This window comes from Biomphalaria glabrata, chromosome 15 (genome assembly GCF_947242115.1).
Source record: "Biomphalaria glabrata chromosome 15, xgBioGlab47.1, whole genome shotgun sequence".
Classification (NCBI taxonomy): Eukaryota; Metazoa; Mollusca; class Gastropoda; family Planorbidae; genus Biomphalaria; species Biomphalaria glabrata.
The window spans coordinates 1,796,509-1,823,965 of record NC_074725.1 but is presented as its reverse complement, the minus strand read 5'-3'; the positions used below and the strand labels follow the sequence as shown (position 1 = coordinate 1,823,965).

The 27,457-nt window shown below is 34.2% G+C and overlaps 2 protein-coding genes across 2 annotated transcripts; one reads left to right on the top strand and one right to left on the bottom strand.

The window, feature by feature from the left end:
* Positions 1-135: 135 nt before the first annotated feature.
* LOC106077483 (H/ACA ribonucleoprotein complex subunit 4-like) lies at positions 136-11,075 on the bottom strand. Its single transcript, XM_013238226.2, has 14 exons — positions 10,974-11,075; positions 7,962-8,002; positions 7,755-7,841; positions 6,665-6,756; positions 5,911-6,160; positions 5,658-5,784; positions 5,051-5,181; positions 4,766-4,909; positions 4,408-4,528; positions 3,680-3,798; positions 3,369-3,472; positions 2,546-2,599; positions 1,732-1,912; positions 136-376 (listed from the first exon to the last, which is right to left on the bottom strand). The coding sequence occupies exons 1-14, from the start codon at positions 10,984-10,986 to the stop codon at positions 317-319; spliced, it is 1,524 nt and encodes a 507-aa protein (XP_013093680.2). The 5' UTR covers positions 10,987-11,075; the 3' UTR covers positions 136-316.
* Positions 11,076-16,359: 5,284 nt separating this feature from the next.
* LOC106052877 (arginine and glutamate-rich protein 1-like) lies at positions 16,360-25,969 on the top strand. The gene is made up of 5 exons (XM_056012237.1): positions 16,360-16,737; positions 19,966-20,076; positions 20,801-21,026; positions 22,788-22,871; positions 24,470-25,969. Exons 1-5 carry the CDS (start codon positions 16,565-16,567, stop codon positions 24,629-24,631), a joined length of 756 nt encoding a protein of 251 aa, XP_055868212.1. The 5' UTR covers positions 16,360-16,564; the 3' UTR covers positions 24,632-25,969.
* Positions 25,970-27,457: the final 1,488 nt, after the last annotated feature.

Below are 27,457 nucleotides of genomic sequence, written 5' to 3'. Positions count from 1 at the left end.
TAATTAAAAAATAAAATTCTTCTAATACTTAAAATACCTGAAAGATTAACTAGTAGATGCCAGTATTTAACAGTTTCAGCTAAAGATGTCATTTCATAATTTAAAAATATCTAGTAAACAACAGAAAATGTAATATGTTAATGAAAAACAAAATTTTAATGTCTCCACCATTACAGCAACATGTTGTATAACAGACCATGACAGAAACAGTTTTAAAAATGATAAAAGGTAAAATGAAACATTTGTTTTTCAAAACAATTCCATTAAAATCTCTCAACAACATTTCATACATTCCATGGCTGATATTGTGACTTTGTTATTCTGACTCCTCGTCTTTTTTATGTTTCTTTTTCTTCTTCTTCTTCTTTTCAGAAACCTGACACGGGAGACACAAATAAAATACTTGATTAACATAAGAAATGTAAAATCAACCATCATCGCAATTCAATCATAAATCTTCTAATACAAAACATAAAATACTCAAAGATAAAGGCACATTCCTCATTCTGTATGCTAGGACAAATTTGCGCAAATGTTTTTTGTCTGTAGTGCTATTTGAGCATGGAATGGGTTTCTTGAGCTAGCCAGGAAAACCAATGACTCTGCAGAATTTAAGTCATTGAATGACCTAGGAACATGCTTAGGACATAACCTGATCTACATTTTTAGGTCACTAGATTAGTGTGTTGAAAGTCTTAGGTATATTTAAAAATATTCCTGTGCAAGATTTCTAGACCCACTGACAATTTTGTCAAATTCTGCAACTGATAAGATAAACAAACTTATCTTTATACTAAAACAAGTGCCTCATTTCCTTATCAAAACAATTGTTAAACTCTCCACTAGACAGAATCTGCCAGGACTTACAGAAAGAGAATTGTTTACCCCATGAAGAACAAGTCGCATCTAAAAATAGCTAATGAAATGTGAAACCTTTTCTATTAACCATTACAAATGGCTGCCTCTATCACTCCGAGTGTTTACATTGAATCGGTGTGGATTTAATTCGAAATGTACATGAACTGGGCTTATAATATGACTAAAGTTGATCAATGCCTAAGTTGTTGACTCTAAGCAGCCTAAATGTTATTACAATTTATTACTTTCATTTCAAGAGACAGTGAGAGGCTTGACTGATAAGATACATTTTGAACTTTATTAGATATAGAGCTGGTAAGATAGATTGGGAGGGAGTCTTAGTAGACAGTTTGGTTGGTAGGACAGTTTGGTTAGTAGAGTTAAATTTGTTCATACCAGTATTTAGACAATGAGTGCATAGCCTTTAAAAATAAATTAAATTATGAATTTAAGCTCCTAACTGTCAAGGAACACAAATACTAGGTAGACCATTATGTGTGAAAGTTAAAAGTATTACACAAAGCAAAGATTAATAACTATCATCAAATCCATTAGGGAGAGGGCTTGAGAGGCTCAACTCCTCACTTCCAAATAACCTGTGCTACGATTGAAGCGCAGCATGGTGCGAATGTATGTAATGAACAGAAGGGATGTTATAAAATAGGAAGGTGGAACAGAATTTCTAATATTATGATTACATTCTTTAAAAGAATATAAAAGTGTTTATAAAATAGAACCTGAGATTCTGTTGTTTTTTTTCAAGAGTTTTGTGTCTTGACACCCTGGACAATATACTTTCAGTACAACTGACATATACATTACAACCATACACCACCAGTAAGTTGTATTGAGACTGTTTAAAGTAAACGCTACCTCTGCTTCCTCCACTGTTTCTTCTCCCACTAACTCTTTCTTTTTGTCTTTCTTTTTCTTCTTCTTTTTCTTTTCCTCTGATGCATCTCCTGCTGGCGTCATACTCTCATTCATCGATTTCTCTGTTTCACTGGCCGATTCATCTTCCCGCTGGCGTTTCCGACTCACTTTGTCAGGGGAACTGAAAATAACATGATATTGATTTACTTCTGCAACAATACAGCTGAAACTTTCAGAAAGTTGTACGAAAATAAAAACATTTAGTTCAGAAACAATTATTCAGAGATTTTCAGCAGTATAGTATGTCTTAAAGAACAAATCAGCAGCCTATCAAACAAGTTATCTTTTAGATACTTCAGCAATAGATAGACCACACCCTTAGCAAGCTTCCCTCCAACATTACAAGACAAGCCCTCACCTGTAACCTCCCCCCCCCCTCCCCAGTTCAAAAAGGAAGAAGGGGTTAACATAAAAAAGTCATTTGTAACAGTTGCTGGATACAGAGAACCAGATACCCTGTAAAAATATCTACTATCAACTTGTGAGAGAGAGCCAAGAAGAAGAGGTTCGATTTTGATTTCAGGCACATCGGCACAATTTAGGCCATGTCGTGCCTGTAACCAAGAAGACACCCATAGCCCAAGATATTAAAGTGGTAAATATGAAACTGGATAGGACAAACCCTTAAAACTAACTACCACCTTTTCAAGGCAGCCATTTGATAGTGCTCTGCAGGGGTAAACAGTGTACAAACTGAAAATCCCACCCAGCCTTGTTAGGACCTTGTTATGACCCTAAGTAACATATCTCTTACCTTGTTTCTACTTTCTCTTTCTTCTCCACTGTCTCTGTCTTAACAGTGCCAGCACTGAAAACAAAAGAGCACCCATTCAACCTTACAATCTAAAACAAGAGAGGAGCAATCTTCTAATTGAATGAATGCATATATGTTAGAGCCAACACTATCTTTCCACCCCACACATACGTCAGCTCTGCAAGGGTCTTTATCTGCAGCTGCGCAGATAGGGCCAGATCTGAGTCAACAAAAAAAAAGCTAGCTGTAGCTTTCATGCTCTCCACCTTGACTGCTGCTACGCCTTGCTAGCAATATAGCTGATGACCAAATCTCCAGACTGCAGCGAATTCAGAACAATGCTGCACGAATAGTCCTGCAGAAAACAAGGCGAGATTCCACTACTACTCTCTTGCGCACATTCCATTGGCTTCCCGTGAAAACAAGAAATACTACAAGGTGGCCACACTTTGTCATCAGTGCATCTACAATAAAGAAATGCCCTTCTACCTTAGTGCACTGTCATTCCTTATGTTCCTCACTCGGAGAACTCTGCGCTCCATGGACCAACGCTTCCCTTAAAAGTTACAGTTTGCAGGCTTTTTCAGTACACAGACCATAGTTTTGGAACTCACTCCGCATTGATCTCAGACAGACAAAACGCTTCACCACACTCAAGAACATGAAGACTGTTCAAAACTTTTTTAGATTAGTTTGTCATTTTAGCTCTCGTGTTTATGTTTGTTATATTATCACACCGCCTTGAGCCTACATCATGTTTGTTAACAGCGATCTATAAATTAAATTATTATTATTATATGTAAACTAAATGACAATCACATACTTAAAGTCCTCAATGGCAGGGTTCCAGTTTTTAGGTGTGTTCTCATTGGGCTTGCCATATTTATCCAGGAGTCCTTTTTGTATCAACAGTTTCTTATTGCTAGCCTGTCAACATTTAGATATAATTAATTAGTCTAGGAACATGGCATATTTCAATGAACACACCTTTTCATGTTCAATATTACTAACAGAGCCTAAATAAATGTTCAGTTTTACATGCTATCCATGAGAATTATGTTCTCGTGGGACTTCAGAACAAAAAACATTCAAATCTTGTTAGGACTATATTGAATATAATTAGCCTCAAATTACCTTTGGTCCTAATCCCCATTTCCTAGGGTAAGTATCTCTCTCCATTATGACTCGTTTTAGTTTGGCACAGATACCGTGATCACAGGAAGACATTACGGCTGTTGTCATTTGAGCTATGGCTGCAAGAGATACAGTTCACATTATGAATCTTTCACTTTAACAAAGTCAATAAAAAAAAATTTTATAAGTGAGTCCAGATATTGAGAAGCAATTAAAAAACTTAACCTCAGAACATCAGGTAAGCACACTTAATGAAACAGACCAGACAGAATATCTATTTTGTCTCTTTTAGTAGAAAAAGTTAACACAAATGATTCAAAATTGTCAGTAAAGCTAATGCCAAGACTTAGATGTCTATGGTGAAAGGAATTTAAAGAGAAACTATTGCCAGCAATAATAGAAGGTGCAGTTTGAAGAAAACTAGGAACTTTTCAAAGGAAAAGCATCCACCAAGACAAAACTAGATTGAGAAAAGAAAAACACTGCCAATATGAAAGATGTTGCAACAAGCTACACAAAACTACAAAGATGATGACTATGATTTTTTTTTTAAAGCTAATAAACTGTTTTTGTCAGCTTTATTTTCTTTGTTGAATGATTTTGAGTAAACACATTCAATAGCTTCTATAGCAAGTAAATAAATGTATACAGCAAAGTAATAACTCTAACCTAGACCTATAGTTTCTGCGTTGTTATTTGTGATAAAAAAAAGTAACAAAAAATCTCACCAAGTGCAATGGCTTCTCCTTTTGTGGAAACAATAACAATCTCCTGGCCGACTTCAATACCGTCTTCATATCTCAACACACCAGGAATTAACACCTGAGCTCCGTGACATATAGCATTAACCTGTTAGGGAACAAATGATTGAATGCAGCGAGATAAACTTTGTAGGACAATGCAATCAGTATGTGACTAAGAGATAGACTAGGATTCAAACTTTAGAAAAAGAATGGAAAAATAAAGATGACTTTCCACTCCCTATGTTGACATGTTCTCTTCTGTATAAAAAGGTTAATGTTTTTCTTTTCTTGCCAACCCAAACATGAAAGTACAAATGTAATTCTCTACATTGGAATTACTTACCGCAGAGTCTTTAATTATAATTCGTTTGTGACCAACTAGCAATGCCTCCAAAGGCCTGATGGCATGTCGCAAATAAGAATCATCTTTATGGTTATCATACATCCACTGGGCATCCAAAACATCATGCATTGTTACCATTCCATCCTGCAGAGATCAAATAACATGTTATTTAAGGCATGCTATAGAGACATTACTTTACTTTCTTAAACCAAAAGTAGTTCAACTTAGGTTGACATTAAAGTTGAATGTTTCAGTAAAAAAAAAAAAAAAAAAAATCCTGTTCACCTTTTCACTTTGTATGCCAGAACGCACTCTCCTTAGTTCCTTCATGTGGCCCCCAACCCCAAGGAAGAGCCCCAAATGTACACACATGGTCCGAATGTAAGTGCCTGCCTCACAGCTCACCCAGAAAATACCTGGAGTTCCAGCGAGACAAAAGGCAATGTTTAATGTAGGATCTTGGCTGAGATCACAGAAATGTTTAAAATAACACAAAATTAAATGCAATGCAGTTTTCTCAAAAAAAAAAAAAAAAACAAAGAAAAGCTCCACTGATCCAGTCAGTGAAAAAAAAAAATTAATTAAAAATCAATATTTTTAGTTAATCATATAATCTAGTTAGACTCCTTAAACTATAAGAAATGTATTTAAAGTTTTCTATTATTTAAATTAAGTTTGAACATTTCATCAGACATAATATTAAATTTTAAAAAGGCAGGGATTTGGTAAGAGTAGCTTGCAAATTATGTTCACATTGGAATTAAGCAAATAAATGAAACAAATATTTTCATCGTTTAAATATCTAATCATAGTCTCATTTTCTATTTTTCAAAGAATATTATTTTAATGTTCATTTACTAAAAAAAAAAAGTGGTGTGTATTTTTCTTTTACCTAGGTTTTTGGTGCTGTCATACTCCAGCATCTTCACATCATAAACTGTTCGAATACGCAGCTGTCGCTTGACAGCAGATATTAAAGGTGGCCTTTGGAACATGGCACCCTTTATACTTTCTAGGCACTGTATATAAAAAATGTCACTATTATTTCATTCATACAAGTAAAATATATTAAGGTTTATTCGAAGTTGTTAATACCAAAGCAAACTACAATAACCCGTGTGTCCCTATAAAGAGTAAAGACTCACCAATCTGACTTTCTTTTCATCTTCCACTGAATTGTGCAACTCAAAAATACAAACATACTCTTTGCCAGCTCCTTGCTGTGATTTTACCAAGCGGGTAGCTCGCTCAATACACACTATTAAACAGCCAGTGACTTTTGGATCTAAAGTACCACTGTGACCTGTCTTTTCCACTCTGAGAATCCTTTTAATCCAGGCCACCACTTCGTGGGATGAAGGATTGGACGGTTTATCCAAATTAATGAAGCCAGTTCTGAGAACAGTTCACAAGAATAAACAATAAATTGCAACACTGATACAATCTATAACATGGTAACAATCTTTGTTTTCTAAATAATTTTAAAACATAAATAAACATTTGATAGACCTAATTAACTCTTTCTCTCCGTAATTATTTACCACATTCTGGTGGAATCAACGCTGGTATCGTCAGTTAGGAGAGAAAGAGTTAACAATTGTTTTATATGTTTTGGACATTCCTTCAAAAAATGAAGATTAATGTAACTCCCAGCAAAATGGCAGGGGATGTAAGCAGGCAGTATTCCAACTCAGGACCACTAGGATAACGCACCACACAACCAAGAAGCCATCCTATTTGAATCTTGGTATTGAAAGCTAAGTTATGGCCTTGGCCTCCTAAGTGGTCATTCTTCAACACTAGAAACCCAATCATTTTCTTGTTATAGCTCACTAGTTCTCAATTTTCTAGACTAGAAAACAACTCCAGTTTCTTTTCTAAGACTACAAGATTACTGACCTGACATATTCTTCTGTGCTTCTTTGAAGTGGTGAAGATCCAGCAGGAACTGGTGTGTAGTGGTTACTTCTCTGATTGAGTCTGTCAAAGTTCTACACCATAGAATACATTGGTTAGGATTAAAATATTGTAACTCAAAATATAACTGAAATATTTCTAGGTTGAAAGCATGAATCTAATATTAAAATATTTACATTCAATCAGCACTGGAATCTTCAGAGTGAAACCTATTCTCCAAAACCAAATCAATATTTTACTAAGGTATTATAAACAGATACATGCGAGACAAGATGTTTAGTCTCCCAAATACTGATAAGAGTGTTGGTTCGTAATGAAGTTACTTTCACAATGATGATGTGAAAGCCTGTGTGATGATTTTTGTGAGTGCCAGATAGAGGCATGTGATGTGACAGACTGAGCATTAACATTTGCTTTTTTTTTTTTGTTTTTCAGCTTTTAGATCTGCTTTGAATTAAAACTAGAATGATTGCCCCTTTCCAAAAACCTTAGGATTTCTTTCAAAATTATTATACACACGAGACACTGTGAAAATTGTTTGCTAAATTTTTCTGCTTATAAAAAATAATGTTTGAAAAGTTTCACACATAAGCCAAATCATTTATTTGCACATTTTGGTATAGAGCAGAGTGGTAATACTTTAGGAAAAAAAAAAAAAAAAAAAAAAAAAAGACTGAACTTCAGATTCCAACTCCCCAGGGTTAACCCAAAAAAAAAAAATGATCTAAATACTTTAATACCTATTTGAATAAAATCCACCACCAAACTTTGTAGGCAATTGAAATATATAACCTGTTATTTCTAAGCAACAGGAGAATGAATGAAATGAAGGCCATTGGCAAATACAAGTCCGTTTACTACATGTTGATGGGGCATTGATATTTTAAAAAGCCATGGGAATAGAGTGTATGAATAACCCTTACTGGCATTCAGGCCCAACAAAAAGCTGCTATAAAAAGAGGGCCTGTAAAAAAAATATAATATGTGAAATGAAGTTGACAAAACCCATACATCATATGTGCAGAGACTGAATTTTAACAAAGGGAACTTGTATGTAACAAAAGTAGCATACCTTTAATAACAGAGGCCAGTGTGAAGTTTTGAGTTTTTCTGCTTTTGCTGATGGACCAATTAAAAATGTCTCTGAACGCTGAAGCTCCTATAAAAAAAAAAAGCATGTATCAAGTACATTTAACGTTCATTAATTATTTTTTTTTGTAGCAACAAAATGTGTGCCTAATTAAACGCAAAATGAAAGAAGTTAACAAAATTAGCTTACACCAAGCTCTGAGCTTGACATCTTTTTCTTTTTCTTGGTCTCTGAAAATAAATAAGTCAATATAATCTCATTGCATTATCATGATTATATAGATCTAGATCTATTTCTTTTCATATTTATTTTGGTAGGTGTGGTCATAAAAAAATGTGTCACAGATGCATAAAGAATCACTAATCATAACTAGATATCATCTAGATCTAGAGTAATTTACTCTATCCAAACACCTATAGGTAAAAAAATTCAAAGTTTGGCTTTGACTGTGAATTATTTGATAATGATTTGACATAGAAAAGAAAATGAAGTATCAAAGTATTCTTTAGTTTAAAGGGAAACTCCGATGGTTTTTCAAATTTGAGTTATTGACATATTTAAATTCTGCGTAAAAAGTTGTAATAGTAAACATTTTACCATTTTTTATTTAAATGCTTAGAAACATTTATATTTAATAAATTAGTAAATCATCTAAAAAAAAAGGGGGTTCTATGAGATTTTGTTTTAAGCTAGTTCATATGTCACTTCCATCAACAATACTGAAAGAGAAACTAGATTTGACCAATCGTATCGCTTCATTCTTACAGTAGCTGTTGGGCTGTTAAGCTTAGTGACGGCCTAGTCCAGAGCTATGATACAGTTATATATATATACATATACACATGTATAGATAGATCTAAAAGCATTAGGATAATCAACTCGAGAAAAAGAGTAACATTTTCATCTAAGCCTTTCTCTGTCCCAAGAAGTAAATAGATCGTGTGTCTGATTGATTCGAACAAACTGGTCAGTGTAAGGCTAGTCGAGACTACGTGTAGTCGGTCATGACAAGACAACCCAGCGATAGTGTTTTTTGTGTGTTGAGTGGTCTGGCGAGACAATACAGACTGCTGTGGTTAGTCAAGCATGTAAATCTACTTTTAATACGCATTTTTTCTTTGCTTACAAGATCCTAGATCTAACTGCATAGACCAAGATATATTTCTTTTACGAGAATGTAACCTTTGCTGTATGGTCTCCTGTTATATAATAAGTCAATAGATTAAAACACATTTGTGACGTCACATAGAAACCCGGTGAAAGTCTGACAGTTTTGGATGCGTCGGAAAATTACGTCGGGAAAACATCAATTACTAAGTTATTATTGCAAAGAAAAAAAAAAAAGAATCATATATTCATTATCTGTAAATTAAAACACATATTAGCGAGATCAAAAATTGTCAAAACCATCGGAGTTTCCCTTTAAGGATAATAGTGATGACTACTTATATTTGTCCCCCTAATCTATATTTGTTATTTATTTAAGGTCAAAGAGGCCATATGTCTTCATTTAATTCAAACAAATTTTGTCACACTTTATCTGATTCCAAACACCAAAATTTATTCCAAAACAATCTCTATATTTTGGCATCAATAAACTTAGATTTTAATTCTATATTAATATTAACTATATTTTAAGATCCCCAGGCATAGCCCCTTACATGAAATCATTAACATGCATAATAACGAACACAAAAAATAAAAATGTGAACACATTTATTCTACCAACATTAGGTCACTGAGATAGTGACTTCTACACTGACTTTACTTTTAGACTTATTTTATGTTTGCATGATTAGGTGTTAGATGTTTGTGTTTTTTTTTTTTATTCATTTAATAAATTTCTAATACAGATGATCTCTTGTAGAATAGTATAGGTTAGGATGGCATGATAGCTGAATCCTCTAGGTCTAGATCTATATTATCTCTATTTAGTCTATATAAGGTATATAAATCTAGATTCTAGATCTATCTAGTCAATTCTAGTCCTAGTAGGTCTAGATCCAGACATTTAACTTCGTTCAATGTAAGACTCACTGAGACTCACTCCAAACATTTGCCCATTTATTCTCTATTTTTAAAAAATCAACAAACAAATATATTAGATCATTAACATTGATGTCTAAAACTGATTGTTTGGAATAAAATTTGGTAAGAAAATCTTAATCTAAAATTCTAATTCAAACAGTGAAACACCCTCTGCCCTATTTTTTTTTTTATTGAATCCAACAACTTGGCTAAATATTATGAATCAAATAAATCAGCTCCAAAAACAGAATAAATATTGCTGGGCTCATTACAATATAGACTATTGAATAGACTTAGTCTTAGCCAACCAAAAAAATATAGGCTTAACGGCTTAAGTTAAGTTAACCCTAGCTAGGGCGGCCTAGGACGAGGTGACGTAAACTAAAGTCATCCTGGTAACATAGGAAAAAAAAAACACCCTGACTAACAAATTTAAAATTCTTTTTTCTCTTACATTTAATTTTTAAGTCTAAGTTTAAGTAAAACCATTCTTATTCTACTAGAAACATAGACAATTAGGCTACATTATAGTCATTATACATAACAATAACATAGGTCTAAGTGACTCTAAGACTAAGACTCTAAGTCATCTAAGGACTAAGTCTAAGTACCATTAGACTAGTAACACTAGTCTAGTACTACTACTACTACTAGATCTAGTTTAAGTTAGTACTTATTAGTAGTGTCTAGTGAGTGTAAACACCTCACTGTAAGTAAATTTAGTAAAGTCTACTAAAGTAAGGGTAGCTCAATCAAAGAGAGTTGTAGTACTACTAGTACCAGTCAAGACAACAAGAGACGAGTCTAGTGAGTCTATCTCAGACTGAGACTCAGAATGACATGAATGAGAATCTGATCTGATCTGTGACAACTGTAGTGTAATGTGTGATCTGGTCAGTGGACTGAGTGGTCTCCAGCAAGAACTGAAGAAGGAAGCTAACACACACTGACTCAGTCTCAACTGACTGACTGACACAGCTCGCTAGAAACAGACTCACAGACTCCAGAGTGACACTAGACTCTAGTGACAGTCTCATGCCTCTAACCGAGTCTAACCGTGTCTGTTCATTACTAATAAGATTAATTGCAATGGTTTGCGTATTTTGTGCAATATTTTAAAGTATATAGATATGAGAATTTAGCAAAACAAAGGCATTTAAACAGAATGTTTACCTTCCACGGCCATTCTTTACTTCACTTAAAAACACACGTGTTTTCGTTTTGAGAGAAACGCCAACTAGGGCATGTCAACCTGTTTAGCCGCTAGCCAGATTTTGCCAAATTAAAAAGCTACATTTTCTAAATCTCATCTTCTTATATAATACAGACGTTACTTCAAAGAAGAAGATGATTACGTCCTACGCGTCATGCATTTAGTCATGCAAATTGCTATAATAATATTGCTCATTTGTGATATTCACATCTTATAAACAAGAAGGTATTATAGCCATAAAATCTATTTTTAGAGAGATATAGAATCAGATTTTAAAATGTAATTATGCTGACTAATGTATTCGTCAAGAAAAAAAATGGGTTTTTTTTATGTTTGGCCCAAAGACTCGGAATTGAAATAGACTTTATTCTTAATTCCATGAACATACTAAGTTAATAATTATTAATAATTATATCAAAAAATTATTTTGTGGGTGGGTTATTATGTATTGGACCTCGGGTCTAGACTCTAGGTCAATGCTTAAAATTGTTGAAAGATGGACAAAATCTTTGCTTTGTACACACCGTACATCACTGCACCAAAAAGGGACATAATTAAACATAGTTACTCAAAGACAGCTTCTATCAAATACGTAATAACAAATAAAAACCATCTATTTATTTATTTATTTACAGCAGATCACTTGATTTTATTAGCAATGCCATTCTAAAAATCACTTTTTTTTTCTTACTAGTATAGACCTACTACATCTGGCCTCTAACGCCTTATCTTAGACTTAGCCTAAATCTATAATAAACGTCCCAATTTAAAAAGAAAAAAAGGTTTATATGCATCTATCACACTCGTATCGAGTGTTTTCATTGTTATCATTATCATCGTCTATGCTGTCCCTTGACTTTCGTCTTACAGATGCAGTAACAATCCGCGTACCGGTAATCAAATCTTTTCCCGGTCAGCATCTGTTCTTAGCAGGATATCAAGAGAGAGATCGGTCAATTATTTTACGTTTTTTGGCCAGCTTTTTTTTTTTTCAGGACCGGATTTATACTTGACAAACCCTTATGGGGCCTCTTATTGTGGTATGGGGCCTCTTAAAACCAACTTAAGGCTTTTTTTCCCACTTTGCTCTTTCTTCAAAATGATTGAAAATATCACTGGAACCATTAATTTTTTTTTTTTGGAAGGAGGGTTTTCGCAAACTGGCTGGGGCCCTTAACTAACATTGTTTCTTTGGACGACCCTTTCTTCGAGTTCCCTCCACTGTACCTTGTACTATAGCGATTGGTCCTGATTTAAGGCCTCAAAGATGTCTGCGAGAACAGGAATTTAATGGTCTGCTGTCACCATGAACGCCCGCAGGATTTTTTTGCAAAAAGGGGGGGGGGTGCAATTACCACTTATGGGCACATTCCTCGTCCCATATGCTAGGACAAATTTGTAAAAATGCTCCCTCTTCCCTAGCGCTATTAGAGCATGGAATGGGTTGCCTGAGCTAGCCAGGAAAACCAGTGACTTGGCAGAATTTAAGTAATTGGTTAATATACATGACGCGTAGGACGTAATCATCTTCTTTTTTGAAGTAACGTACGTCTGTATTATATAAGATAAGATAAGGCAGAGTCGTAGCTTCAACGTTTTTATTACAAAGAATATTAAAGAAAAGAACTGGTGCCCCTCGCCACACATACCTATGCCATATAAAGTTCACTATAAATACTTGTTTCATGAAATAAAAAAAAAATAAAAAACTGACATGTGAACAAACTATTTACAGTAGGCCTAACCGTTAAGCGTTAACCGTTAAGCGTTGGTAAGTAGCTTTGCTACTGATTTGCTTCTCGTCGCGAACGCTTATCTGGCAGTTTTGATATTGTTCTTTACGTTGCAGCTCTTGCATCGTTTTATGATGTAGACAAAACAGGCTGAACTGAATATTATTACTGCTTGAAAAGAGAGACGTTAATGGAGAAACTAAAGAATCAAGATACGGAATGTAAAGCCGTGATCTGTATTAATCCCAAAATCCAAACATGTGGTTTTTGCTCTGTGTGAGTCTGTGGAGTGCAAATTCTCGGCAGCACCAACTGAATACCAAGTTTGTCTGCCAGCTGTCTCACCTTCCTCAAGATGCCATCCTTAAAGTGTTCCTCAGCATGGTCATATTGGTTTTTGATTATGTCATTAATATGACTGCTGATGTGTTGTTAAGCGGCCACTTATGCTAAGGCGGACAGACAACATCACGGAAACTGGTTCAAGAACAGATTAATAATTGACGATAATTAAAACACAATTCAGAAACACACGAGAAGCAGGCACTGATTACAAATATGCCGTTTGTCAGGTTTCACTTACAGCCGTTATTTTATAATACCCCAATCAGTCAAAGAACTTCTCAAAGTTGTGACTTAAAGAGGCGAATGAATTCGTATTTCTCAGTCCATCGTGTCTTACACAAAAAGAGGTAAATTTAGCATCAAAGCTTTCCCTTGGGACTGTCATGGAAGAAATAAATCTTCTGGATGACACCAACAGCATTACCTATACCTGAAACGGCAATCAGGTCAATGATAACGCGCAATGGGACGCGCAACGGACAAGGTCTGCTTTTGGATATTTTTCATGAATCCTTGCCTGAACACAGTTATGAATGCTACCTATCACAGGGCAGCCATGACCGAGTAGTTTGTCCATGTAAAAAAAAAAGTAGGCCCGGCCTACATAATGTAGGCCTATTCGCTGACAATGACGTTATAGACACAGGCAGTACGTCTCTCTTAACAACAATAACAAAACCAATGAATTCTTCTCGAGTACAATTGCTATCAACAAATCTAACGCTAAAACACATCTGTTCATGCCTGATATATCTACATAGTTTTATTAACTAAATACCAAGAAAACGCAGTTAATTCTTGATGCTGCTGCTTGTTTTTTTTTTCTCTTGCTGCTGCCAGTGCTCCGTCAATACAATTCAACGTGTTGACTCAGACGATGGCATTTGAAGAACGTTCTTATATCTCTTTTATTATAATTTGGTGAACGTGTTAAACTACTGTTTTATCAAGCGCTAACACCGACAACTCCGCAAGACGTAAATACATTTATCAACATAACTGCATTATTCACTCTTTTTCAAAGAACCTTTCACATATATCAAATAAAAAGACAGCTGGCAAGGATTTTTTATCCAAAAAAAAAAAAACAAAAAAAAAAACGTTTATCATGTTTAGGCCTTTACTAAATATGATAACTATTAATTATGTGCAAGTGTAAACAAATCGTCACAACTAACTTGCTATAGAATATTGAATTGCAAGCGTAGGCCTACATGGTCAGAACTACAGATTAGCCTATTCTAGTTTATTACAACAATAGCTTATTCTTATTAAATTTATTTCAGTGAAGCACTGCATTTTAAGCTGCTTCCTAGAGCAGACGTCAATTGATTTGAAGGTGTAAAAATCTGGCAAAAATTTGGCTACATAGAATTCAGAAGTGTGCACGTACATGCATGGTCAGCCATCAATTTCTGATAAGCCTAGGCCAGTCTACTAGCCGGCACAGTATTAACTTATCTTTACAACTGTGCTTCATCAGTCACCAGTGGAAGCACTACTTGTTCAGTTGATACTGGCTACCTGGTCGTGCGGTTTGCGCGCTGGACTGTCGTTCGGATTTATCGACGGTCGAGGGTTCAAACCCTGCCCGCTCCCATCCCCCGTCGTCCTGCGAGAGGTTTGGACTAGGAAGTAAACTGTCTTCAACTCTGAAGGAACATCCGAAACATGTAAAACATTTTACAAACATTTTTACAAACTTAGATTTTAAGTGATCTGATGATGTAAACAAAAATAGCTAGAATTTGGCTACTCAGAATCGAGGGGGGGGGTGCAAGTGCACCACCTTTCACCCCCTGCTGGCGGCCATGCCATAACTATGTTACGTTGTCATATAGAGGTCAGCGTTAATCTTCTGAAGGATTTTTTTTTAATTCAAAAGAAATCTTTTCTTATTCGTACTGTGCGAAGTGTTAAATAAATTGTTTAGGTCTGCTGAGCTGTTGACGATCAGAGATTGTATATGTGTCTGTGTGGGTGTATTGTTACTGCTGTTCGATTTAATCAACAGACGAACAAGACATATACGAGAAATAGATTATAACTTAAAATGACTTGAGTCAACTTCATGAGTTTGAATACGTTTACCAATCTCAGTCGCTTTATAATAAATGTTTACACTATGAAAGCCCCAAGCATCAACTATTATTTCTAAACTACAATTTGTGACCCCCTTTTTAGCTCACATGTGAGGCTGCGTATAGCCACGGGAAACTGCATTCCTCGTTAATCTTCGGACTCGAAGACAACCTTAGGCCTATTTAAGTTATTTTATTTATTTTTTGTTAGCTCACATTTGGTCGTCTCGAGTGCGTCGCTACAGATCCTCCACCTCCCTTATTTATTTTTTTTAAACTCTCACAAAATAAGTGACCAATACGGGTATCGGATCTGGTGTTGTCCACCAGATGGCCGTCTACCGCTGGGAGCCCTCAGACAGGACAGGGGTGAAGAGCCCCATATGTCCAGGCCTGGTGGTTGGATAAAAGCCTTTCTAACCCCCAACGGGATAATGGCGCCTACGGCGCCGACGCTCTACTGGACTTCACTGAAGGTATGTTGTCCACTTGATGCATAGTTCCCTTTGCTTGCCCGCAGTTCCCCCTTTGCTCCTAAATTGCCAACACAGATCATCGTAAAATCATCTTTGTAGCATATTAAGTGAAAGGGCTCGTCGCTGACCCTGTTTATTTTTATCACGCTAAAACAGAAAGATGTAGCCAACGAAAGTCTGGAGAAATTTGACCGCATTCATTTTTTTTCCTTAAAAAAAAGTTTTGAATCCAATTTGTTGCAGAAGCCTCTCTCTTGAAAACAGTATAAATTAAAAAAAAAAATGTAGGTCTAGCGTATCATTCAATGAACTCTGGATAATACTCTTCAATATCCACTGATGTAGGCCTACGATTGGCCATCTAGCCCAACAGGAATTGGGGATATCTAAATCTATATCGTTATGACAATACAAACACATCTGCAAATATTGCTTTGGCAACGAATTTCAGTGTTAGAAATTTAGCATGAGTTAAGTAGATTACCTGGCAACATTATTCTTAGTTCATAAAATCTGTCCAGTTTTAGCATAGATGGATGCTTTTTTAATAGGACAAAATGCTATAATGTATTAGTTAAAACTATTTCGTTTTTACATTGTAAAACTTATCAGAAAAAATAGATCAAAATAATATAAATGTTCGACGAAATTCTAGATCTAGATCAATATTTATTTTTAATCCCTTAAATACTACTAATGGTCACAAATAAATCTGGAATAACCATAAAAAACGGCCATTTTTCTTTCCACTGTAAATCATATTAGGTTCCGTCTAGCATTTTTGTTCTTGTTTTCCTACGCCTTTTGTTGAATTTAAGGATAAAGACCTTATGATTGTACCATTTTGGACTTAATACATACCAACGTTTTTCTTATATCAAGATTCTAGATTAGATCTAGAGACAGACCCGTATTGATGGGTCGTTCACGGAGCAGGAGTAGGTCTTCGAGTCGTCAGAGACACAGATCTAAACGAAAAAAGAACAGATCAAAATCACGGTCAGCATCAAAGGATAGGTCTTCAAAATCTAAACAGAGTCGCAGCAGTCGAATGCGCTCTAGATCAAGAGATCGTAAAAGACCTACAAGGTAGAAAGGGTGAAAGCTAGATTAAAAATTTATTAAAATTACTCAGATTTTCATTAAAAAAAATGTTTTTTAATTTATTTTAAATTGGACAGGCCAGTGACTTAGACTTGACTCGAATGAGTGAGTGACAGTCATAATGATGATGATGCAGACAATCATAATAGACGTCTATATAGCTAGGCGAAAAAATAAAAAGAAAACAAACAATAATTTAGAGATTGAGTTTTTGATGTTTTTTTTAACATAGGCGGCACTTAGAAATTTATTACACTTTTGAATGAAATGTGATAAGTTTTAAAGTTGTGTTATCGATTACTTAAGACAATGGCCTAATTAATGCTTAATGAGGATTTTTTTAAAAAAGTTAATTACTTTTTTTTTTACTTGTAATGAAAATACCACTTTTTTGTTTTCACCAATACAGAAGTTAGGATAGAGGACAAAGGTTAATTTTTTTTTTCATATTTGATACGCTTGGCCATAATTCTACCATTTTTTATTGCTTACAAAGTGGAAAATGCCATTTAACAAAGAAAATAATGGCAATGGACAGTTTTGTGAACAAAAATAAAAACAAGTCAGGCTTTGTAAAGCCTAATATTCTGCATATATTCCAATATTTTTTGTGTACTTAACACCTTCACACAAATTGTGGACAAATTTTAAAGCGCACTTAAAAAATATTTTTTCAGACAATTTTGATCCCAATTTTAAATATTTTTTGCCATTACAACAATGCCATTTTGTCCACTCCTCTCTGGGTCACTCTGACATTTCTTGAAGCTCAAGACCCGATAATTTATTTCCTTCAATATTTACATTCTAGACTTGTACAAGTAAAGTTCATAAATGAAATCAGCTTTGTCATCTAGAAATTTACTACAAATACTAATCTACTATTAAATTTCTTATTAAATTAGTAGATCTATCGTCTACGAAACTCAATTCCAACTTTTTAACTTTTGAGCTGGGGGTGTGTCTCGCCGGCTTAGCCAGCGACAAGCTCTCCTCTCTCTTGTTCCATGTCAACCGATGTTAAGTTAAAATGCCACAAAAAAAAATTCATAACTTTCTGTTAAACATAGTCATAATTTATACACCATTGGAAAGTTTTGTTGAAGTATTTTAATAATGTATTAATGAAAAATTGTTTTTTCAAAGATAATTTTTTATTTCACATTCCTATATATATAGATCTAGATCTAAATTAATCCTATGATCATATTTGTATCTAAATCTACTGTCTAGTCACGAATAGTCTATCATTTAGAGAGTGAGAGAGGAGACCTAGGCTATGCCATAGATATGTATGTGCATCTTGATCTTTAATTTAAATCTTAATATGATAATACTTAATATGATAATGATAGCTATGCCTATAATCATACATCTTTATAAGAAACTTAAAAAAGAAAAAGATACTGTGGTCTAAGCATGCACCATTTCTTTACAGTTACAGTACACTTCTGATAAATTTAGTTTCTAGAATCTAAATGTTTTCCTCTGCAAAAGAAAAAATGACAACATCTAGAATAATCTAGATCTACCTTCCTTGGATCAAAAGCTACTGTTATTGGTATAAAAATGTCTATCGTTAAAAACAAGTATCAGATCAAGGGCCTAGGGGATATGCATTAATGTTGTTTACAATTTTACTTGACAAATTTCTGTTCACATATGACTTGAGTAGAGAAAAGATAAATGGACCATATAATATTAATAGTAACATCAAATCAAAGATGTATGTCTTAATAGTAGAATTAGTTATTACTGTCATGATTTCAATTAGTAAGTAGAAAAAGAAAATGACTTACTGTAGGGAGTTGAGTGTCTTTAAAATATGTTTTAACAACTTTTATTGGATGTAAATGTTTTAAGGTTTACTGTAACTGTAGTGTACACAGGGGCAAGAATTTTGAGTGGCAGTTGTAGTGTCCATAACTTTTATTACATTCTTAGACCTTACAATATTTATTTTGAACTATCTAGTGGGGAGAAACATTACAAAATGTTTTTCTTTCTTTAATCCATAAATTTGATGATATTCACTAGGTCATAAAGTATATATAACATTCACCAAATATTAAAAGATAATAAAACAATTTTTTTTAGTTTATTGTCACTGTGGTGACACGGTTACTGTGTGGTCAACCGTGACACAATTGTTAATAATTTATAATTAGAAATTATGTCTCCTTATTCTCTCAGTTAAAAAAAAAAGTTGAAAATATTCCTTAAAAAAACACAAGAAGTTTGAATTTAGGCAATCATTTTTTAAAAGTGCAATGAAAATAGTGCTAGGTATTTGTTTACTAACACGAGCTAACACACTTGTTTCCTGGCTTAGGCTTTTAACAGTAACAATTTTCCTTTGAAAAAGCTCATTTGTTCTGTCAGCAGTGTTTATTATTCTCACGAAGTAGCAATTTATGAAGAAAGAAAGATACATAGTTGAAACTTATTGATTTAGTGTCATTTTTTTAAAATTTTCTGTGGCTTATTCAGTTCCCTTGCAAAGACATGTCACTTGATTATGTTAGTCAGAAGGGTGGCTGAGTGGTAAAGCACTTGGCTTCCAAACCAAGGGGGTTCCTGGTTCAAATCTTGGTGAAGACTGGTATTTTTAATTTTGGGATCTTTTAGGCTCCTCTGAGTCTACCCAGCTTTAATGTCATTGTGCTGGCCAAATGACTCCATTGTTAACCGTGGACCACAGAAATAGATGGCCTTTACAACATCTGCCCTATAGATTGTAAGATCTGAAAAGGGAGCTTTTATGTTAGTCAGAATGAATGAGAGGAAGACCAGAAATGTGTAACAGGATAGTGTGATATTGTTATGATAAAGATGAAGTGTGTTCAGAGTGCAGGATACTTTTGGTGTTTTATTAGTATTGTAGGATCCAGTGGTTGGGAATAGATTAAAAAAGCTGAAACAACTCGCAAATTTTGATTACCAGTTAACTTAAGTGAAAAACTTAGTCAATCTAGATTCTTAAAACCTTAACATTTTTGAAAATTTAGACTTGTTTTATTTTGTAAAATGTTTAGATCTCTTTTTCTCTGATTGACCATATATGGTATTATTTTAATCACATAATGTCAATATACTGTTATATAATGAGATACTTTACAGTTTAGCTATGCTAACATGGTTACAATATATCTTTTGTTTTTTGTTTTGTTTTGTTTTTCACTCATTCTTCTATCCTCAACTCTTTATTTTCAGAAAAAGATCCTTTTCATCCAGTAGTTCTGATAGCGATGATGATCTCATCCTTAGAGCTAAGAAACGAGAAGAGGAAGAAAAGAAAGCTGAGATGGAGAAACAACGTCTTCTGTAAGTTTATTTGTAGAAGCTGGCGTTTCTATCAAAGTTGTTAGTTAGCCAGAGTATTAGATGCTAGACAAATGTCACTAAATTAAAAAAATCAGAGGTGTGTCCCTTTCTTCTTTTTTTTTTTACAAACAATTATTTATTATAAGGAGAAATTTTTTAAAGTTTTTGTTTAAAAAATAAAAAGATTCTCTTAAAATACTGATACATGTTTTAAGTTTTGATCAGTGTGGAGTAGACATGCTGAAAGAAGGCATGTATACATTTCTAAAGACCTGTTGGGTCCATCAGGGCTAGACAGTTTTTGTCTTCCTATTCCTAGGTAAACTTTTCAATCAAACTTGCAAGTTCTTATCATAACAGTTGTGCCAAGCTTAAATGGTCTAACACGTGAGTTTATCTAGGTTTTTTTAATCATTAAAAATAAACAAAAACAAATTAAAACTAAAGACACAAGCTGCTGGTTGCACACCGTTCAAGAACTACACAACTCATTGAACATTAAAAACATATAAGCTGCTTTAAAAAAAAAAAAAGAGAGATCAGTTGTTTCTTTTAATTTGTGCTGTGACAAGCTCTTATTATATTGTTGTTACATTGTCGTAAGTAAATCGTAAAAGAACTAAGTAACTAATGCCCTTAACCTGTTACGACTAATAATTCGCTCACTTAGCTTCCTTATTTTATTTAAAATGAAGTATGCTTATACTTTGTTTCAACATTGCAGACGTCAGAAGGAGCTAGAAGAGAAATTGATTGAAGAGGAGGTAGCGCGGAGAGTAGAGGCCCTTGTCAAGCAGCGCGTTGAGGAGGAACTGGAGAAGCGGAAAGATGAGATTGAAGCCGAAGTTTTGCGGCGGGTAGAAGAAGCTAAGAAAATTATGGAGAAACAAATGCTGGAAGAACTTGAGAAGCAGAGGGAGTCCGAGTTGGAGGCACAGCGTTTGAAAGAGGTAGGATGGTCGATGTCCATAGCGATAGGATTAGATCTATTGGCAGGCTGAAAGTGCATGCTTTACAACAAGGCTTACTGCAATATATTTCTGTTTGTTTTAAGTAACAAAATAATTTTCTTGAATACACTTGTTGCATTCTTGGCTACATTGGAGCAAAAGAAAAAAAAAAGTCTAGCAACATCTAAAGTAAAAGAGCTTCTGTACTCTAGTGAAAATGTAAATATTTACTTTTGTACTACGTTACGACTGCTTTTTAGTTGTATTGTTTATTCTCCAATCTTTGTGTTACTTATTACATGTATGGGTATTGAGCCTGCCAGAGATTTCATCCGTTACAAATTTGACATTTTACTTTTCATTTCATCAGCATCAGTTCATTACTTCTCTGTCCAATATAAAAACTTTTATATTTTTTTTCTCTCCAAAATTGTTTTTATACAATTTAAGCACTGTAAGTTATTTTAAAAAAATATTATTAAACTTCAAGAATACTAACGTAACATCCACAATTTTTTTTTTTAATTTGTCAAAGAAGTGATAACATGGCTATGTTGTTTTTTTTTATCCCTAAACTTTTTGTTGATCTTTCATTCACTCTGTAAAAAAAAATATATATCCCCTATTAGTGTGTAGAAAATAATCAAAAATGTTTAAAGATTTCTAGTTTAAAAAAAAAAGAAAGTTAAAAGCACCACCAGCATTTATGCTGCAATGTTTTATCTATTTTTTTTAAAAAATAAAGAAATAGTGATCATGAAAATTACCCTGTGTAAGTTAGGGTAGTTTGTCATTTAACTCAATAGCCTTGAAGTGCAGGTGTGTTTAATTTGTTGCCAAGTTTGCAGCCCCCATCCAGGATTGGAATCCTTAACTACTCAAGGTACGCCAAATTTATCGGTATGTAGATTATGTCTGCTGCAGTCTTGCTAAGATTTTTTTCAGAATTCTGTCATTGTTACCATTTGACTATTTTACTGTCGGACATAGATCACATTTTTGTCATTTTCATTGCCATATTTTTTTTTCTTTGATAAGTTGGTCTCTGAAAGACATTTCGTCTGGGACCAGAGGCTACATGCAGAACTGATCTATTAAATCTCTTGAAAGGAATCTGCTCGCTAAATGTTTATGACTGTTAACATTCTTTTTTTTTTTTTATTTGGCAAGCACTTCCTTATAAGAGAAGGTTATGTCATCATTTCATCTGTGTCTCATTCGTTTCACTTAATACAGAACACTTTGTTTCAGCTTGGGAGTCTGCTGTCCATTTGTGTGTTTTTTGTTTTTGTAATGCAGTTATTTCATTTCATGATCCAAGAATGTAGTTTTACCAATGACTTAAAGTACATACTTGTTCTAGTTGTACCATTGACTTAAAAGTACATACTTGTTCTATGTTAACTAAATATTCTGACCATTATCTCTTCTTTATTTCTATAGCTTACAATAAATGCCGAAAGAAAAAGAGTTTTCTTATTAGTTGTACTAGAATAAACATCCTTCGCAATGAATTTTCACTCAGAAGATCATTACTAAAGTCTGTATTTGTTTTCAATTAAGATCATTCCTTAAAGTCTGTATTTGTTTTTCAATTAACTGCTAAGCCCAAATGGGTTGATCCCTTTTCAGTTTACTTTTTTTTTTTTTGGTGTAATTCATTGGCTATTTAACTTAAATTTTAATCTTATTTATTTTGTACTCTTAATATTACTTTGACCTCGACCTCAGGGTTCTAGCTGCTTTTCATAAATTTTTCAGGAGGAAGAGCGCAAAAAGAGAGAAGAGCTAGAGAGGATCATGATTGAAAACAATAAAAAGATTGAAGAGGCACAGCGTAAACTGGTAAGTTTTTTTTTGGTTACGAAGTTGTATATTTCAAACTTCTTTGTACTGTGATAACAGTAACATTAATTCAGGGATTCCCGTTGTCTTTTTCTGAGCTCCATTTCTTATGTCCTATCAAGATTTTACGTCATTTACCATCTGAACAAAATAAATTCCACACAACTCCCCCTTATGAAACCGTAAACCATATCCTCTTTGAATGCCCCTTCCTAATCCACCTTAGGCAGACCCTACTTCCACTCCAGCCCAACATAACCAACACCCTGTACGGCAGTGCTGAACAACTGAAGAAAACAGCACACTATTTTTCCTTGGCACAGTCTGCAAAAGAGCTCACAGCTCAGCAGCAAAAAACTGGCTAGAAGAAGATCCGAATAGTATTGCATTATGTGTTCACAATTTCTGTGTCTTGAGTGAAAAATCTCCAGTTAGAACTTAAAAAAAAAATTTAATATTAAGAGTATTTCTAGACAAAAATACTATTAGATTATTGTGTACATCAGTGCATAAATCATTCTCAGTACTGAAAATGATTTGAATAGTTTGCTCAAAAGCACACTATACACATTTTTTGTTTCTTTTTTTGGGAATTACTCATATCAAACATTTAAGTTTGCAACTTAACCCTTGTTGCATGTATCAAATAGTTTTGTATGATAATGCACTCAAAGATCAAAGACTAATAGTTTTTTGGTTGTCTTATTTACAGATAAGGAAATAAGGAACATATTTCCATGCACTTTATTTTAATTTTATTACTTATCTATGAAAACTGTCACTGACCCAATTGGGAGATACATCATAATGATGGCTGCCTGGTCGTGCGGTTTGCGCGCTGGACTGTCGTTCGGATTTATCGACGGTCGAGGGTTCAAACCCTGCCCGCTCCCATCCCCCGTCGTCCTGCGGGAGGTTTGGACTAGGAAGTAAACTATCTTCAACTCTGAAGGAACATCCGAAACATGTCAAACATTTTACAAACAAACAAACATTTATTAAAAATCCTATAGTAATACAGAACAAATAAAATATACATTTAGGAAAGCATATTGAACCAGTCCTCTTCACAAACTTTGCATTATTTACAATAATTAATTCATTAACTAAAAAGTCTTCATTCAAATGGTACCACAGATGTCTAAGTGTTCTTGTTATTTTGAATACTATGAAAAATGTTAGCACATGTAGAATACTAATTTATACTTTAGCATTCTGATTTCACTCTTTGAATTAAAGTCACAAACACTGTTCAGTGAAAACTAACTTTTATGTCTCTGGTACATATAATTTCAGCTTAGATGACTGTTCATAAAGTGTACGATTTAACTTCTTCCAAAACTTTTTCATAGATTAACAGCAACTAGAACCTAAACAAAAAATTTTAATGCAACCTTTTTTTTTTAAGTTTGATGAAGTTAAGCTTTTTTTTTTTTTTTTTGGTAATATTTTTATATCAATTTAATATGCAATATAGAGTTTAACAAAGTTGTTAAAAAAGAAGAAAGATTTTGTATAATGTAGACTTGTTAGCATTCCCAACAATGTGCTTTCTTACAGTTTGGATGTGAGATCAATCTTTTCTATTTCCTCCCCAGGCTGAAGAGCAGTTAAAGTTGGTGGAAGAACAGAGGAAAATGTTAGAGGAAAAACAACGCATGGAAGAAGAAGAAAAGAGACGCTCCAAAAAAGATCAAGAAATCATATTGAACAAGAAAAATGCAAGACCAAAGCTGTCATTTTCATTAGGTGGGAAATAGCAAGATCCGTCTTTCAAGGAGGACAAGCTGAGGAGTCCAGAGAGGGAAATCTTGTGTTATTGTATAATCCTGTTCACCTCTTAGATTGCTATATGTGTTGGTGTCTGAGAATCTGACCAGATGGAATGTGTTCTGTGTTCATGTACAGTTGATGTGTATGACTTGACAGTACAGCTAGCACACTTTCCTGTCTTTCACCATGAGACTAGGTTGATAAAGCCTCTTTAGTCTCTGGAGACTTTTGTTGCCATGTGCTATGTTTCATTACTGATGGTGGAACTGTCTCCAGTTTATATTGTGTTTAACTGGTTCATCCCTCTTGAGACATTGTGACTGGAATGGCAGCTGATTTTAGTTTTTGTATGTTCAATTTTTAGTCTTGATTTGTTTTGTTGCTTTGGGTTGAAAGGCATTTTGTCTTGCTTGTTGCTATTGAAAGGTAAGTATGTACTGTTCACAATAGGATCAGACTCAATGTTTCAAGCACTAGGTTGACGAGTCCTTATCTTATATGATACAGACAGTTACTTCCAAAAAAAGATGTCCACTTGGGTTTTTAGTGTCTATTCAGAATAATTTAAAGGCATTTTTAATGAAATTGTACTGGTACAGTACAATGTAACAGCTTTTTAAAACCAGTGTGTGTGTGTGTATGGTGAAGGTGAACTAGTGAGACTTTGACTGTGAAGTAGGAATTCCTAGCATAATAAATATTTGTCTATGCAGAGTTTCATCTTACATACAAACGTAACAGTGAGATGTCTCAGTCAATAGAAACACTTGATTCTTTATGAACACCTTAAGACTGAGTCAATTGTAATGAGACAATAAGATTTAGTGAGTAGTTTAGGGTTCTCACATTTTTGTTTGGCCTGCTGTAATGCTGTGCAAGTTAATTGCATTACAAACTTTTGAGGATTAAGGCCAGGCTAGCACAATTCTGTCTCTGACAAACATTTGGTGTCTCATTAAATGCTTGACAGTTGTCCTTTCTTCTAGTCTACTGAAAATAGTTTCTACCAAGATCTGGATTCAATAGTAAAAGAGTAATTGTTATTTGAAATTTTTGGTACAGATTCACGAACTGTGTCTACTTGCTTTCACTTGCGTTGGTTCAATCCTATGAGTAGACTTAGATAGTGTCAGCTAGAAATGAAGGTAAGTATTCTCTGGACATCAGTTGGGTCCATGTGGTTGTTTGAAGGCTGTGTGGAAGTACAATTGTAAATGTGTTGGCACTCATTTCCTTCTATTTGTACAAAATGGGCCAATGTCACTTGTTACAGTTGGTCTCTGTTTAGGATTTTTAAATAGATAATAAATCGAAGAATACCATGATGATGTGTTTTTGTTTTTTTGTCACAGACTAATTAGTAGTTCGATGAGGCTGAATGATAATTATTCCTGTTATGCATCAGCTTGTATAGAATGTCTTGCTTACAGCATATTGTGTGTGATAACAAAGGTGATAACAAAGGTGACTCAAACTTACCTACATAAAAACCCTGTCAGCTATGAAACATTGTAATAACCAATGGCTGAGACAGTTGGCAGTACTGAAATGTGTCACTCTGGAGGCATTGGTGAGTAAACAGAAACAGAAGTACCAACATTCAGAATATTTTGATAATGAGTGGCTAATGCTGGGCAGATAGAACTTAATGTGGACTATCCAGTTTCTTACATACTAATGCAGTAGGCCATGTAGTCAGAGTGATTGCCCATTTGTTTGAGCCAATGCAAATCATTATTAATGTTAGTTTATTATTGTGTCTTAGTCCTACATATTATATATTTAAATTATATATTTTGAAGTACCGGTACCGGGTACAGTAAAAAAAAATCATTAGAAGGATAATTTGGTTTTAAATAAAATATTTCTTTGTACAAGACTTTCTATAGTGGTTTCCAATACAGAAAACTAAATATTAATGTTGCATCAATTAGCTAGGGAGGGTAACTGATGTACCAGTATACATAGACATAAAAAATGGGATTCTGTTTACATTAAATATTTGTTAATATTAATATAGATAATGGGAGACAATCATCTTTTGCATTTCAACTTCAACAATAGAGTACTGCCCCTTAGTTTCTTTTTAAAATTTCCACCACATGTTCAACTTAATGATTGTACAGCCGTGTTTGTGAATGTGACATGTAAAAAAAAAAAAAAACTTTCTTAATTCTATTAAGGATGTGCCAAACTACAAAGTTTAACCCGGGCACCCATTCAATAGGGATTTTTTAAAAAATCAAGTTAATAACAGTATTCTGCTATTTTACTTCTTTTTATAATTCTGGTCACATCCAAGAGACACCCTTTTATTGGTTAAAACCCAAGACACAAAATAAATAAAGAATGGAGCCTTACAATGAGAAATGTGGGGGAGAGAATTTGAAATTGGCAATGTCAGGGACGCTGTTGTCAACCAACTACCGGTAATCCCAATGTTTAGCTATGACTTTTGAAATGTTGACATTTCATTCTAAACATAACATTTACTGCTGAAGGGGTGTACACTTGCATAACAAAAGCTACAATTAACATTCATATAGGAAACCCTACTGGACGTTTGGGCCACGTGACCCTCGTCAGCTACACACAAACGAAAAAGAACAACAGTTAACACAAAATAGACTTCTTAACTTCTGTCTGATGATGTTGGCTGTCGAGACAGAACTTCAGCTGGTGTACAAGTGCGGACTATTAGAAAGAGGTGGTGTGGTCTTAGATAAATGACCAAAGACAGGAAGGGTAGTCTCCCATCTAAGGTACAAATGTTATAGCATTGTCTGGTAGGCTTGCACACGGAAGGCGAGACA